Raw genomic sequence first — 16669 nt, 5'->3', positions numbered from 1 at the left:
TAAAAACTAAATTGTCATGGGGGTATGACAGAGCCTGTGCCTGTACCTACAGTTTTAAACACACCACCTTATCCCTCACACATTTAGGGTTTGTCCATAATGGCACCCTATTCCCTATATAGTGCACTACAGGGAATACAGTAGTTGCCATTTATGATGCAGCTTTCCACAACGGGGGGAATAAACGCTTAGCATTGATCGAGATGACGAGGTATGCATAATGGGGGGGTAAAATGCTCTTCACAAAAGGTGTATAAACAGCATTGAAGCTCTACATCACTGACACTCGCTCTCTCACACACACCCCTCCCCTTAAATTCCCACATGTCCATGCAGCGAGCTCTTACAGACTCCTCCCTCCGCATAATAGAATATCGATTGCCCGGCTTTGCCGCAGCGTGCAGCATGCCAGTGAGTGAAGTGTGTGTGGATGGGTGAACCTCCAAGGTCATCTCCATAGCAACCTGTGCATGGGGTTGTCTCGATGAGCAGTGTACAGGGGTCATGTATAAAGGGGGGAAAAGGGGGGGGTGGTTAGCACTGAAGTGTCAGACAGAGGGAGGGAAGGACAGGAAGGAGGACACGGAGAGAAAAGTAGGGGGAAACGACATCCTCTTGTGTGGGGGGGGGCAAGGACACAAAAGGGCCTACAAAGTATTGCAATTCTGGGACATATACTGCACATACAGAATATAGACACAACCTTTAATACCTTTTAATGTAATGTTTTAAATCACCACAAATACATATTATGGCGCAAAGGGGACGCAAATATTTCAGAATTCATGCATGGACTTCCTCACACACACTAAATATCTTAGGTAGGATAGTTTATTGCACTTCCCAATTGTCATTAAAAATACAAAAAAAATAGCAAAAAGATAGTATGACAAGTATGAAATCTATATTTAAAAAAAATAATATATTGATCTTTAAATGTCAAAGCCATAAAGTAGAGCTAATAAATTATGAAAAGTTACCCATCAACACAGCACCACATGCCTGCACACGACTAAAAGTAGATGCAGTAGGTACAATACAAAATATGATTTAAACATAATGCTTGATCACCATTAGGTATCTGGAATATCCACTAAGCATTGCTTTAAAGAAAATGCAATTTGTCTCAAAGAACCATTCCTTCTAGTTGGATTAATACATTGTTGAGCTGCAAATGGCACTTCTTCCATAGTCAGAGAAGCGTTGGCGATTTGATGTTACTTCCCTCATTCAGTTTAATGGTGCGGACTTATTCAACATCAGCTATATAGGATTCTTTTAAACAAATCTGAATTATTACTGTGGCGATGTTAAAGCTCTTTGTAACATGTCAGGTCTTGAGTTGACCGAGGGACATTTTGTAATTATTAGATATCCACAAGGGAACATTAAAACAGAAGGTAGAGGCAATAAACAAAAGCCTGACTGATATTAAACACAAAATGAGAGGTATCAGCCACATTTGGAAAAGACAGTATGAAGTTGGCATACAGTATGAAGTGTGCTGAGGTACACGAACCACGTCTCAGTCACTCTTCGTGCGTACGACAGTCAATCAACATATTCTTCTAAATTGAGTACTATTAGGGTCTTTACAGAGTTGTAGAGGGTCAGTAACAGCAAATCACTTCAGAGGCATGACAAGGTGCATTCTGTGTTGTATTAAAAAAAGGTCAAAGGTGAGTGTTGAGGGTTCACACAGAGAAAGATAAGAGGCCTCTAGTGGCGAAAAGGCTGTTTTAGCATGGGCAGCACCATTGAGGGCTTCCACTGTGCTTCTGCCATTTTAAAGTAGTCACCCGCGTGGGGATTCTTATGGGTTGTAGCCTCAAATGGCGCTGCCAATGCTGTCACAGACGCTATAATGGCACAGATATACAGATTCTTCTATCACTATGCCTTCACACAGGCTCCATGAAGAGCTCCTCCATTTCCGATCCTCCCTCCAGCTCTCGGAAGGCAGCGTGAGAGCCAATCACAAACATCGTCGCGCCTGAGTGAGAAGTGAGAGAGTCAGTCAAATGGAAGGGATAGGAGGGGCTGAGAAAAAGGAGAGTAAGAAGCCTAGGTTACATTTAGGGCTCCATTTTGAGAAACCAAACACAATGGTTCATCTTAGCACTACATTCCTATCAATTTACAATTTTCATGCCGGGAATTAATGGACTCAAATCCCAGCGGTGTCGTAAAATGTAATATCCATGTCTCAATGGTCTCAAGGCTTAGAAATCCTTCTTTATTAACATATCTACACTGATTGAAGTGGATTTAACAAATGACATCAATAAGGTATCATAGCTTTCACCTGGATTCCCCTGGTCAGTCTGTGTCATGGAAAGAGCAGGTGTTCTTAATGTTTTGTATACTCAGTGTATATACACACACACAACTCTGGATATAACCCCCCCATCTCAAAATCGAATGGTTTTGACCGTTTGGAAGTTATCAAGTTAGCTTCTATTCTCCTCCAGCAGTGTGCCTCGCAAAAGTGATTCCTCGTTATCAACTTTACCCTGTGTATGTAAGAATGACCCTGTACACCGATTGTTTAAAGCAAAACTTCCAAAACTATTGCTGATGGGGAACATGAACAATCTAAATAAAATCTATTGTAAGCTCTGTTCAGCAGGTACAGCCAGATGAGAGTTGTCTCCCCGGTAGCTTACTTTTATTCTGGTAAAACACCATTTTCAACAGCGCAAAGAGAACAATCTAGCAAATCACAGAGGTTGTAACTCAACTAATATCAAGCCTAATATCACGCAAGCTATTTTAGCATTTGAATACTGAAGATGACCGCAGATGTGCAAGATCAGAAACAGGCCGCCGACCTCACGTTGGTCGGTAAACAAAGCTGGGCCCAGTGCATAGTTTGACTAGGCTACTGATAATCCTTGGGGTTGATGACATGCAAAATTGCTCGTAGATCAATGACTATCAACCGCAGGAGGCAAGTGGCACCTTCATTGGGGAGGACGGATTCATGGTAATGGCTGGAGTGGGATGGTATCAAATACACCAAACGCATGGTTTCCATGCGTGCGATGCCATTCGCTCCCTTCCAGTCATTATTATGAGCCGTCCTCGCCTCAGCACCCTCCACTGCTGTCAACACAGTTACATGCGTAGTTCGACAATGAAGGAGAGGATGCATCATTTGTCACAAAATATGAGGTACCTTCAGCAGGTCGAAAGTATGTCATGTGAGCAAAACATGTCAGTGACTCTGCAATTCGTAAAGTGAATTGATGTTTTGACTGATGTAAGCTACACTTGGATCGGTTTGGGCTCCCATGCAAATCGGGGAATGTTACATCCATAATCATTTGTCTCCTTCAAAGAGAAATACATTCCATAATGCATATCTAGGCCTAGGTCGACAGTTATCCCAGGTCTGATGTGTACAGTAAAGAGTGAGATGGGGGTTGTAACATACCCAGGACCCAAAACACTGCAGCTCCTGCACCAGCCAACCAGAACACAGGGAAAGAGACCGCCCCAGCCAGACCCAATTGGTGAGGTCCGGTCACCTCTTTTCCTGTGGGCAAAATCAATTTTTAAAAATCACTCAGATTTCAAACACTAGTCACTCTACACCCAAATTATGGATTGATTTCAGTGCCAACAGAAATTATATTTAAAATTCCATAAAATGTTGAATTTGTATTAGGATATTGAATAAGAATTGTACATTTTCCAATTCGTAATGGCATTTATTTGAAACTGAATTGAATAAACATTGCATTCGGGTTTTAAAATTGACCCCTCCTGTGTCAGCCTCCAGTATTTATGCTGCAGTAGTTTGTGTCGGGGGGCTAGGGTCAGTTTGTTATATCTGGAGTACTTCTCCTGTCCTATCCGGTGTCCTGTGTGAATCTAAGTGTGCGTTCTCTAATTCTCTCCTTCTTTCTTTCTCTCGGAGGACCTGAGCCCTAGGACCATGCCCCCGGACTACCTGACACGATGACTCCTTGCTGTCCCCAGTCCACCTGGCCATGCTGCTGCTCCAGTTTCAACTGTTCTGCCTTACTATTATTCGACCATGCTGGTCATTTATGAACATTTGAACATCTTGGCCATGTTCTGTTATAATCTCCACCCGGCACAGCCAGAAGAGGACTGGCCACCCCACATAGCCTGGTTCCTCTCTAGGTTTCTTCCTAGGTTTTGGCCTTTCTAGGGAGTTTTTCCTAGCCACCGTGCTTCTACACCTGCATTGCTTGCTGTTTGGGGTTTTAGGCTGGGTTTCTGTACAGCACTTTGAGATATCAGCTGATGTACGAAGGGCTATATAAATAAATTTGATTTGATTTGATTTGTATTTCAATTTAATATTGGAACGTTAAACAGCAGGTTGAAACTGAGTGTAAAAGATGGTCGTCATGGATATTGTTTCAAAGACTGACAAAACAAAAATGGACAGGCTTTCTAAAGTGATGATTTCATCCAGAACATCCATTGGCATATTAGAGCTTATGCATAGGCTTATGAGACCAAACCCATAAAAAAAACAGAATTAAAATGATGATTACCTACGGCATATTACACATGGCAGAGAAACATCAAACAAAACTGATTTAAGATGTATTTGGTACATAATTGGTCTAGCCTTTTGAGTGTGGACTGCAATTGTTATGCATACTGTATGCACTGGTTTCCTTATGCTAAGCTCCAAAATGTATCCATGAGTCTGGGAGAGAACATAAAGCCCTAGGCTGTGCTGTTGGTTCGTTGAATGTGCAGGGCGGCAATACAGATGGACCGCGAGGATAGTGAATTTGCATTGGATTTTGAATAGCCTAGTAATAGGGATTTATTTGAGATTTTCATCATTCATTGGGTCGCACATTACCTTTATAGCTACAAAATCTCACCACCATGCGTTTCCGTCTCCGCCCTCCTTTTGTCCCTTTCTCGAGCGCGCAGAGGGGCTGTCAACAGTTTAGTGAAATATATGTTTCGTTGCGAAAACATGTTATTATCGCTGTTCCCAAACAGATCCCACTTGGCTTCCCAAAGGATGCACTGGGTAGCTGCAGTAACACGGTTGGAGAGCCCATGGGGAGAACATCATCTGTCGCGCTACGAGAGCATACTCCTCAAAAGTGGTTGATGCGTAAAAACAATAAAGTGTTCTTATATTTATTTCTCAGCTGTTCATATTAAGCACATGCTCCGCTATAAAACCGAAGTGGTCTACCAGTCATCATTGAAAAGCGCAGCCTCCATTCGCTACTCAAGTGCATAAAGGTGACATGCTTTACCCCCCGTCCCTGTTCCAGTCCAACGAGAGGCTGCCTGGATCTTTAACTTAAAGACCCTTGCTCCCTTTGGTCTCAACGTAGACTTTGATCTGAAGCCATTCTTGTGATTATTGTGACTTTGCCATTTGTAATTGTTTGTAAGCTTGTGTAGCCTAAAATGAATCTATGATTGTATGCTCTCCATTTGTTGTTTGCATACTGTTCTTTGTATGCCATTTTAATATTTGAGAATTAACCAATGATATTAGGCCACTCTTGGCCATGATTACAGACACCTGTGTGTCTTTTGACACTATATAAACAAGTCATCCCACAGTGTTTGTGATTATACCCTGATGAAGACAACTTGGCTGTCGAAAAGTTGGATATTACATTTTTGCATCTGAGCTCCTAGTGTGTGCGGCTCTCCTTTATTTTCCAGCCCATTTGATAACGGGACATTCTAAACGTTACATATTAGTAAAGACAAGATTAAATTGAGAGTAGTCTGATGGGTGAAATAGGATCACTTGATGAGAGAACAGCTGTGTAGCCTGAGGCAAAGAACAGAGCGTAAGCTTTTTTGCGACTTTCTCAAAACATCAATAGCCTGTAGTCACATCATGCAGCCATTTATGTTTTGATTTCTAAGACATTCTAAGGTTTGTCTCATTCACAACTAAAGTTGCCAAATAACTAAATCTAGCATATAGGACCTCACTTTTACGCTCAACATAGCCACTTCCTATGTGCACTCACTCCGGAATGGGACAAATACCCTTTCTATTTTATTCAGCCAAGTTCAATTATATTCTTAATAATAAAAAGTAATTTACTATAAAATAATGGCACGTGACTTATAAGGATATCTTGTCAGCTAAATTAACACGCCTACAACCGTTGGCATGGAGAATAGCCAGATGACATACAATAGGTAAACTCATATAATGTTTCTTAAGACCTGACTAAAAAAATAATGGATTTATTGTGATGGTGTATATTCAATTGATTTATTAGACTTTAAAAATATATATATATATGTTCCTCAATCTACACACAATACCCCAGAATGACAAAGCAAAAACTGTTTATCATAAATGTTTGCACATTTATAAAAAATGAAAACAAATAATTATTCAGACCCTTTTCTCAGTACTTTGTTTAAGCACCTTTGGCAGCAATTAGTCTTGAGTCTTCTTACTACAAGCTTGGAGTTTCTCCCATTCTTCTCTGCAGATCCATTCTCTCCAGAGATGTTTGATTGGGTTCAAGTCCGGGCTATGGCTGGGTCACTCAAGGACATTCAGAGACTTGTCACGAAGCCATTCCTGCGTTGTCTTGGCTGTGTGCTTAGGGTCATTGTCCTGTTGGAAGAGAACTGAAGTCTGAACCCTGCATCTGAGAAGGTTTTCATCAAGGATCTCTCTGTATTTGCTCCCCTCATATTAAACCCAGTCCCTTGAAAAACATCCCCCAAGCATGATGCTGTTTGTAATGGTGCAAGGTTTCTCCAGATGACGCTTGGCATTCAGGCCAAAGAGTTCAATCTTGATTTCATCAGACCAGAGAATCTTGTTTCCCATGGTCTGAGTCATTTAGGTGCCTTTTGGCAAACACCAAGAGGACTGTCATGTACCTTCATTATGGGGTATGGTGTGTAGATTGAGGGGGAAAAAATATTTTAACCATTTTAGTATAAGTCTGTAACGTAACAAAATGTGAAAAAAGTCAAGGGGTCTGAATACTTTCCGAATGCACTGTATATTGGTGCTATGATCTCTCAGTATGAGGTCAAAGTGGGGTTAAATACAACCGAGGTGGTTTGATGAACCACGCTCAATGAAACCTACAAGACAATTAAACTCACCCCTACTTTGCTGCGGGCTAACCGTTTGTTACATGCAGGAGGCCTGGTCAAAAGTCACAAGAGCAAGATGAAATAGGGAGTGGAAAGACTATCCTTGGAAGGGCTTTAACCGGGCTATTCAACTATATTCTTATGGGGGGGCCAAACGTTTTTTTCTAACGTTTATTTATTTTTATTTTCCAGGAATGGGGTCATAATAGCTTATTGCTAAAACGGTTCAGATGCTAGAGCCAAATTAATTGGAAGAAAATCAATTCTACATGCCACATTGGCTTCAGAAACTGCCAGAAGCTTCCGTTTACCACAGAGAGTGTTAGATTCTTTCCTCCACCTTTCCAGGCTGGCAAAGTACCAGGATGTTGTCTCTAATTTTGAATCTGAATTTAGAGAACTGAATCTGAATGCATCTGAGAAGTTGAATATATTAAACTTTGATCAACTTGATAGTTTGTAAACTAGATACATAGACAATGAATGCAATATCTACCATATTGAATCTGAATATATAAAATATTGAATTTGAATGTTCAATTAAATAAAGCAATGCTATATTCATTCAATTCAGTGTCAAATCATGAAATACAACAATTAAATTACTACATTTGTGCATTACATATTCAAAAATAGTACATTCAAATTCAATATCCTATTACAAATTCAAAATGGTGGAATTCAAATACAATCTGTTGGCACTGAAATTGCTCCATATAAATAATCTCACAGAACATGACTGCTTTACTCACCAAAGACGACCAGTTTAGACTCCAGGGACTTGAGGTGGATGATGTAGAAGGCACCAACAAACACTGCCAAAGCAATCAGCAGCATGGGAGAGCTGATACTGAGGTAAAAAAGGGGAGATTGGAAGAGGGAAAGAGTGATTCTTTGATAATCACAGATTCTAAATCAATTCAATCCAGCATAGATCTAGGCCTATTCAAACTGAGATTTGGAATTTGAAAATAAAACAGGCTGCTGGCAGCAGTCTGTCTATATGCAATATGTCATTACTGTTTTTATATATTCACTTTAAACTCCTGTCCCACAGCTCTTACATGCAGTAGAGGATGAGGCCGAGGAAGATGAAGGTGTAGTTGCTGTTGTAGGTGTCAAAGTTGCGCACCACCCTCTGGCACAGTTCACCAAAGTTGCGGGGCTTGGTGAACTTCCTGTGATCCACGAAGCCAGCCCAGGGACGGATGGACGCACGCCGACGATCAAACCACTCCTTGGCCACACTGGGCGAGAGGCCTTTGGGCAGCCACAGCCTGTGAGGCAAGGCAGAAAGCCAGGGTGGTAAACTAAACAAGAGGTATGGGGAGAATGAATAATTGTATAGCATTAAACCAAGAGACTGATCGTGGACAGAATGAACAACAATACATCATGCCCAGGTATAATACAAGGAAAGGACAAACTGACCCATCTAGTTCCTTTAGTGGTAGGCTAGATTAAAAAGAATATGAGACAAATTCAGATCACAACTTTCCTACAGACACAATAATAGCCACAGAAGAATGACTACACACGAGGACTGTATATAAAATGTATCTGGACCAGAACCAGTCACCAACCATGATCCGAGAGAGATACATGGTGCTACAGTGCATCAAGTTGATTCAGGTGTAGTGCTGGGCTGGAACAAAAGCCTGCACAACCTGTAGCTCTCCAGGACCAGGTTTACAGACTGCTGGCACTAGAGCAGGGCTCTCCAAACCTGTTCAGGTTAGTTACAACTGGGGTTGGAGCAAAAACATGTAGGAGGGGGTAGCTCTCCAGGAACAGGATTGGCGAGCCATGTACTCGACAGATGAACTAACACAGATAGAGACAGAGCTAGAAAAAAACAACAGCACACACCTTCCCATGACACCTCCGGATCCAGCAGCGTCGGCTGGCTCAGCGCTGAAGAGATCCCCTGCCTTGGAGTCCATGTCTACAAGGCAGTTCTCACCCTTTGGGACACCAGATTTCATTAAGAGTAACGGATGCCGATGTAGGAAAGATGTAGGCTAAAATACAACATGGCAGTGACGGAAAATAAACATTAAAAGGTCAATGGCACTGTTTCACAAGCAATAACAAATCCTCTCACACAATGCAAAACGAGGCTTTCTATTGTTGTAACAAATGAATAATGCACAGTGGAAAAACCTAGAGACCGTAGGGAGAGTCTGGGGTTATGGAATGGAACATTTCTGTCATCATTGATGGGCTTGCCCACAGACAGTTCGATTGCAACATCGTTTAGTTAGGTAGTTAGAATATAAATAACTGAATCACAGAAACTAGCTAACACACAAGTTGTTCACTGTCATTACTCAAAACCTTGAATATCTCCCTTTTAATTATTTTTTTTTTACACTAAATAACGATTCCGGTCGAAGACGCCACATCACCATTCCTTCATGTCAATTATTGCTACGCTTAGCCAATATTCTATCACTGCATATGAAAACGAATAGCTTTTGCTACATATAAAATAGTTACATAAATCATATTTTTGAAGGCATACTTACAGTTGTTGATTGTGTTTACTGCACTGCAGTGCTCAGAAATACAAAAACACAAAAACTGTGCTGTTGCTCAGCGGATGTGATGTGGAACGAAACTGAACGCTGGGTCTAACTTCCGGTATAATTTATTTTATGAATTTCAAATTAAAAGTCAAAAATATGATCCATTTAATTGGAGCAGAAAATGAGATAAATAACTAATTGCTATTTATGACTTATGAGTTATCAATTAACATTATGTAACAGGAATGTCCAGGTGAACAAAAAGGAGTGCAGTTATTGATGAAGTCAAATCTAAATCAATCCGATTTAATAAAAACAATTCAGGGAAACACCTACAGCACAGAAGCATAGAAAACATCTAACGGTCCTTATATATTAATCACAAAGCACCGAATGTTCTGTAAACACCAGCCAGAGGCTTGAAGGAAGTCACATCAGCTGCTACAGAATCACAGTGTCACAGATACATTATCAATGTGTCCTTAAATCCAGTCTTGGGTCAAACTTTAACCATAACATTAAACACCTGCAGATATTTCATACTGGCAGTTAAACAGGTCAAAAATAATATCATAAATAGTTAGTTACAATAGATCATTTTATACTAACAGGCACAAAGCGACTTAAACATAGATAGATATGTTACCCAAGGGAATGCATCTGTCTGTGTCTTCCCACACAATTATGTTTATTACATATCAACAGTAAATCAAATTCAGGGAAAGAATTAGTCAAATAATTTCCCATTACAGGATATCTGTTATTTATTTTGTGCCACGTTCTGATCTAAAAATGATTATACATTTTCATATTTTATCATATTTAAGTTTCTGGTTGAAATAAGAAGCACATATTTCAGATGGTAGCCCATGCACATTTAATAGTTCACCTGGAACATAGCATACTAATTATTTATACCTGTCAATACATATACAATGAAATAGACAAGTATTTATTTTCTTTGCAGGCAAATTGACATCAAACTCAGAGGTATGACTATAGTTTTGGTATGAAAGCCATGAAGTAACACACACTTTGAAAAGTAAGACAACAACATCACAGCAGTGTTAAAAACAGATATGATGTATTACTGGAGAAGGCATTTTACTTTCAAGACAAAAAATGCAAAGTTTTGTTTTCAAGACACACGACAGCAGCTCAAACGTGTGTCCTGTGTCATACTAATAAGCAGGGACTCCTGCTGATCAGCAATCTGTTGCACAATGTTCATGTGGACTTCTAGCAATGTTCTGTAAGTTCAAGCTAGTACAGTCATATCTTGTTGATCCAAGAGCTGGGTTCCTGTGGGTATGTACTAGATCCCATCTCTTCTTACTGGTGGAAGTGAGAATATGCTTCTCAATCCTCTGTCTGATGCCCTTTCCCTGAAGGCCCTGCCATGTTTTCTCCCTGTTGTGAATGTGCCTTCCTAGTGAGTCCATTTGAAGAATTTGAAGCAGGGATTGCATGTAGGCCTACAATTTTTTCCTCAACTAGGCTCCTTTGACGCCTAGTTAATACACTTGTGATAAAGCATTTTCTATAGGACACTTGTATAGTCTCTCACCACTGTGTGTGAAACCTCAATCACTGTCAGATGCGCCAGATCACAGTTCTCTCCAGTGTTATCAAACTGTTGAAATGTTGTTGTTCATCCTGAGTTCTGACATGTTATACATTTTGTACATTCTCATTATGCCTTGTCAAATTTCAATTTTGCAAAGGTTTTGCCACAGTCACGAAAGAGATGTATTTCTCTCTTGTGTGGATTCTCTAGTTGGGTGGATGTCAGTGCTGAGATATTTCTCACAAATACAGCAATTAGCCTATAAGATTTATTTCCTGTGTGTCTTCATGTGCATTTTAAGATTTCCATTCTGAGCAAATCCTTTGCCACAATAATCACAACAATATGGTTTCTCCCCTGTATGAATCCTCCTGTGCGCACTCAGATTAGCAGTATTGCTGAAACATTTGCTACAATCATGGCAGCTGTATGGTTTCTCCCCTGTGTGAACTCTCATGTGTCCTGTATAATTTGATCTGGTGCTGAAACTTTTGCCACAAACAGAACAGAGATATGGCTTCTCCCCAGTATGTCTCCTCCTGTGCAAAACCAGATGTCCACTTTGAGTGAATCCTTGGCCACATTCCTGGCAGCAATATGGTTTCTCGCCCGTGTGAGTCCTTTTGTGTCCGATCAAATTGGCAGCATCACTGAAACACCTGCCACAATCATCGCAGCGATATGGTTTCTCTCCTGTGTGAACCCTCATGTGCTTTTTCAGCCTAAGCTTCGTGGTGAACGTTTTACCACAAACATGACAAAACTCAGGCTCAGCTACGATGTGAGTTTGGAGGTGATCTTTCATATTCTCTTTAGAATCTAAGTGCTTTCCACACACACCACAGACACGTTCTTTATCCTCTATATGTGCATGACTTTGCACATGATTAAAAAAGGGACGCTTGTACCGAAAAGACCTGCCACAAACCTTACAAGAACAGGGAGTACATTTCATGCCATTTGCACTGCTATAAGTTTGCTTTCTTTTTTGTTTTTTTGTGGTCTTTGGTTTGTGTGACTTTAAAAGAGACTGCGCTCCTTTGCTTTCCATTCCATTGACATGTTCATTATTTGTACTCTGAGCTGAAGAACAGGTTGGTTCTGATATTCTGTAGTCCTCTCCGTCAGGTTCTGTTTTGATCTGTCCAGTTACAATGTTTGGTTGAGAATCTCTCTCCCTATTTTCCTCACTTTGGATTTGCAAGGACTGAGGTGGGTCCTGATCATAATCACTTACACAGAAAGGATCAAATATGAACTCTCTGGTGTCAGACTCCAGCCACTGAAGTTGCTTTTTGAGTTCCTCCTGCTCCTTTTTGATCCATATGGGCTCGCTGTCCTCCAGTCCAAGACTAGGGCTCCAATCCTGCACACAGGGCTGCTGCTCAGGGTGAACCTCCTCTTCCAATACAGTGAGCTGCTGGAGGTCTGGAGGGAGAGAAGTCTACTAACGTTACAACGTTACATTATTTATCAAAATTGATTAAAAAAAGGTCAAAAATACAGTTCTGGTAAATTTAACAGCTGCATAATGGAATAACATACTCAACGCTTTTGGATATACAAATCCATCAAATATTGACTGAATTATAGTGCATCAACAAAAAAATCTAAAACGGGCCAAAAACAATTAGGCTACGTGGCAAGTGAATTTACACCCAACAATAACAGGGAAATAATGGCTGGAACGGGAGGAATCCTGGGGGCGAGCATGCGCGTTGAATCTTCAAGAATGTCTAGACATAACGTTACTTTTGTCGACACTGGCTCTCAAAATGAAATAACTAACATTATCAAGGTGTATGAAATGTAGGTTGAATAATACATGTCACAAACCTGCTCTTTGTAACTTTATCTCAGGTTTAATAACAATGTCAAGAATATTCTGTAGACGGTCGTTCTCCTTTTTCGAACGGGAAACCTCTTCCTGGTACTCAGCTATCGTTTTTTCAACTGCCCCGAATATCTCATCAGCAGCCACAGTTAGCCGCTGGTTGAGAAACGCTCTCAACAACTGTATTTTAGACATGTTTACAGAATGCTAGGGCTAGCTAACTAGCAATCAGTGACAACGCTATTATTTGACAACAACTTCGTTCATCAATGATAGATGTTCATGGATCTGCTGTGCCAAAAAAAAAGCATGCGTAGAGTGCGCACCACGGCTTAACGCATTCTGCAATGTCGCTACCTACAGGAGTGGAGTGGACATCGTCTGTTCGGATTTCTATGAACATTCTCCATTTCATAAACGATAAGGAATATTCATTTCGCTCCTTATCTATACCACTCAGGGGTAGGACCAAGTCACTATTGTTCGAGTCACAAACAAGTCTCAAGTCACATGATCCGAATCTCAATATTTGTTAATACAACATAGATAGGCCCTTGTGTTCATTTTATCACATTTCTCCAATGCCAAATCAGTGTGTCTTTTTTTACAACGAAACTGTCCCTATTTGCAAGTAATTAAATATGAGATGTCGTTAGGAAACTGAGAGTGGTAAAAGTCAGGCCTACCTTTCCACCCTTAGAACGAGTAGGCCAACCGACGCGGACAAGTGTAAGCTTTAACTGCTGGCTACTCTTCTTCCATGGCTTAACCCAATGTTATATTGTACAGAAAGTGAATAGATTAATCAATTCATAGTGACAGAATTCGATTACTTCCTGATCAGCATCGGAATCACGTCTTTCCGGGGTATTTTACAGCTTGTTTATAGCGTCACTTTAAATAATCGGATATGTTTTATTTTATTCAAAATCTTAAGCTAACAATAGGTAGCCCTGCGCGTTTTGGCATTTTCTAAAAACTAAAATAAAAGTAGACCTATGGCATACCCTCTCATTACCCCCCAATTCGAGTCCTGGTTTTAATTTAACAGTCCTTCACTGACACGGAGGTAGGCTATTTAAAGAGTGCATGATGGAGGAATTGGCCTACAAAACTATGGATATAGCAGCCCAGTCCAATTTCTGTCAAACAGGTAGGCCTAACTCTTATTTCTTAAAAATTAAGAAATAGGTTCCAACACAAAGCCCTCTGGTTGTTAGTAAAGTCTAACTAAAATGAAGACGGTTGAAATGAATTACTGGAATGCGCCTACTTTCAGCACCATGAGCTGTCCATTTTCGATTGATTGTGCCACGGCTGCTGATTCAAGCTTCAGCACCACAAAGGTTACTCGAATCTGGCTTATTGTGAAGTAAATAACTCGGATAAATACACAATGGGGATGAAACATGTTGTTTTTATTCAAATCTATTATAGTATTGTAACGACCCTGGGTTTATAAGCGCGGAAATCGACTCTGCCGCATGAGCATGCTTTTGCGGCACAGTCGATAGCGCGCCGGACCTCGGGCTACAAGGTCGATGCTGTTTCATTACATTGGTGTCAGAAGGGATCGGACCTCGCATCCACGACAGTGCGTGTGCTTGGCCGGTGAGCGCGTTCCTGTAAGACGTAGAGTCGCAAGCTAGCGCGAGGAATAGGGATAAGGCAACAGATTTGGTGTGTTACATTTTTTTTTTTGCCTCCAATTGTGCACAGAAAGATCACTGAGGTTAAAAAAAATGACAGTAATGTAGGCATATGGAAAATGTTTTGGCTCTTGTGATCACTGAAGGAAAAGGACAAAACACAAATCAAAACAGATGTGACATTACACCATATGAACAAGACAAAAACAATATTTATGCACAGATAGGTGTAAGATACACCTTGTTTGATTTATTTGGCAAAGATAATGCACATTGATCAAGACTTATGTATATTTCCATCTGTAGTCCCTGGGAAAGTGGTTACAAACATGTAAAAACACACACACAATAGCCATAGATATCCTATAATTAACTATAACATAGTGTTCACTTTTGTTATAGTGTAATTATATGGCAATAGCATATGGCATATTATAATATTATATGGCAATAGTATATAAAAAGCATCCGGATGTAACTTTTTCAGAACAACTATTGCCCTTTCCCCACACCAGGTAATGTCATATATTCTCCCTCTCGTGGGTAATCCTTATGTGCCTTCCAAGGGAGTTCATCCATTTGAAGGATTTGCCGCAATAATTACACCTAAACGGCTTTCCATCAGTGTGAATTGTCTGATGTCTATTCAATGCGCTTGTTGTCATAAAGCATTTTCTACATATAGGACACTTATACGGTCTCTCCCCTGTGTGACTCCTTACATGCGCTTTCAGATGATGAATATTGTTGAAACATTTGTCACAAACACGGCATTGCCATGGTTTCTCTCGGTTTTCCTGACTTTGTATTTGGTAAAGATATGAGGACTGAGCTGCCGGGTTCTCTCCGTCTTCCTCACTTTCTATTTGGTGAAGGTATGAGGACTGACTTGGGTTCTCACTGTTTGTCTCACTTTGTATTTGGTCAAGAGGTGATGAATGAGTTGGGTTCTCTCTGCTTTCCTCACTTTGTACTTGGTGAAGATGTGATGAATGAGTTGGGTTCTGAATCGGATCATAGTTACTTTTCAAACAGGCAGGACTGAATGTGAAGTCTTTGGTACCAGACTCTAGCCATTGAAGTTGCTCTTCCCTCCGACTGGTCCGGAGTTCCTCCTGCTCCTTTTTAATCTGTGTGGCCTCCGGACCATCTTGTTCCAGACTTGGGCTCCACTCCTGCTCACAGTGCTGCTGCTCAGGGGGAAGATCCTCGTCAGAGACAGTCAGCGGCTGGGAGTCTGAGGGAGAATGGATAAAAAATATAGAAAAAATATCAAATGACATGATGAAAGCCATAAATGTATGTAGTAATAAGTAGAAAACAAAGACCCGCCGAGTCTGGATTCAAACAGCCGGGATTCGAACACCTGCCACTCATATAGCTTATGCTTCCTCCCACCCGATGCACAAGATTGTCTTTTGATTCTTACTTTGTAAAACCTACAGCATAGTGAGCAGGCCAGGCAAACCTGCATCTTTTTGGGGTCTGACAAAACGTGTAGAATGCAGGTAGGTAGCTATAGAATTAGCTCTCGAGAATCCGAGGGGCTATGCTGGCAATGCAATTTCAGTCAGAAGGGCAAATATTGATGAGCTTCACATGAATCAGTACTAGCTAGATGCAGTAATATCAAAGCAGTAGAAGCTAGTTAGCTAGCTAGTGCCCATATGCGTTTTAAAATGTCCCAAACCTGTTTTTTGTAACCTTAGCATCCTCCGTAGACGGTTGTTCTCCTCTTTCGTGCGGGACACTTCTTCCTGGTACTCTACAATCGTCTTTTCAATTGTCCCAAATATCTCATCAGCAGCAGCTGTCAATCGTTCGTTGAGAAACAATCTCAGCAACTCTATTTTTGACATTTTGAGGAATGCTAGTAGAGTAGGTACCCCCAGTAACGTAAACAAAGTAGTGTGAGGTTCTTACATCCGGTCACGTGTTTTTCTCTCACGATTTTCTAAATAAAAGTCCAGTCGAGCGCTCTGAAATGGGA

At 40.7% G+C, this 16669-nt stretch overlaps 2 protein-coding genes across 7 annotated transcripts; both read right to left on the bottom strand.

The window, feature by feature from the left end:
* Positions 1–815: 815 nt before the first annotated feature.
* LOC118367326 (prenylated Rab acceptor protein 1-like) lies at positions 816–9775 on the bottom strand. Of its 6 annotated transcripts, none has more exons than XM_035750672.2 (7): positions 9630–9775; positions 8971–9122; positions 8533–8556; positions 8166–8378; positions 7854–7951; positions 3437–3538; positions 816–1993 (listed from the first exon to the last, which is right to left on the bottom strand). In XM_035750672.2, the coding sequence occupies exons 2-7, from the start codon at positions 9084–9086 to the stop codon at positions 1902–1904; spliced, it is 645 nt and encodes a 214-aa protein (XP_035606565.1). In that variant the 5' UTR covers positions 9087–9122; positions 9630–9775; the 3' UTR covers positions 816–1901. The 6 variants fall into 6 exon arrangements, with proteins under 6 accessions (XP_035606565.1, XP_035606568.1, XP_035606564.1 ...); XM_035750675.2 differs by having other exon boundaries at positions 8971–9065; positions 9630–9760; XM_035750671.2 differs by lacking the exon at positions 8533–8556 and having other exon boundaries at positions 8166–8411.
* A 139-nt stretch (positions 9776–9914) lies between these two features.
* On the bottom strand, positions 9915–13358 carry LOC118367325 (zinc finger and SCAN domain-containing protein 2-like). Its single transcript, XM_035750670.2, has 2 exons — positions 13033–13358; positions 9915–12624 (listed from the first exon to the last, which is right to left on the bottom strand). The coding sequence occupies exons 1-2, from the start codon at positions 13223–13225 to the stop codon at positions 11465–11467; spliced, it is 1353 nt and encodes a 450-aa protein (XP_035606563.1). The 5' UTR covers positions 13226–13358; the 3' UTR covers positions 9915–11464.
* Between the last annotated feature and the right edge of the window lie 3311 nt (positions 13359–16669).

The sequence above is a fragment of the Oncorhynchus keta genome, chromosome 34 (assembly GCF_023373465.1).
Source record: "Oncorhynchus keta strain PuntledgeMale-10-30-2019 chromosome 34, Oket_V2, whole genome shotgun sequence".
In the NCBI taxonomy this organism is placed as follows: Eukaryota; Metazoa; Chordata; class Actinopteri; order Salmoniformes; family Salmonidae; genus Oncorhynchus; species Oncorhynchus keta.
This window is presented reverse-complemented; position numbering and strand designations above follow the sequence as displayed.

Bases quoted from the DNA above. Each gene is read 5' to 3' on its own strand.
- LOC118367326 (XM_035750671.2), bottom strand. From the start codon at position 9,086: ATGAAATCTGGTGTCCCAAAGGGTGAGAACTGCCTTGTAGACATGGAC. The intron at 3,539-7,853 runs GTGAGTAAAGCA...TTTTGCCCACAG, and splicing joins GTCTAAACTGGTCGTCTTTG to GAAAAGAGGTGACCGGACCT. The intron at 1,994-3,436 runs GTATGTTACAAC...CTTCTCACTCAG, and splicing joins TGCAGTGTTTTGGGTCCTGG to GCGCGACGATGTTTGTGATT.
- LOC118367325 (XM_035750670.2), bottom strand. From the start codon at position 13,225: ATGTCTAAAATACAGTTGTTGAGAGCGTTTCTCAACCAGCGGCTAACT. The intron at 12,625-13,032 runs GTTTGTGACATG...CTCTCCCTCCAG, and splicing joins GATAAAGTTACAAAGAGCAG to ACCTCCAGCAGCTCACTGTA.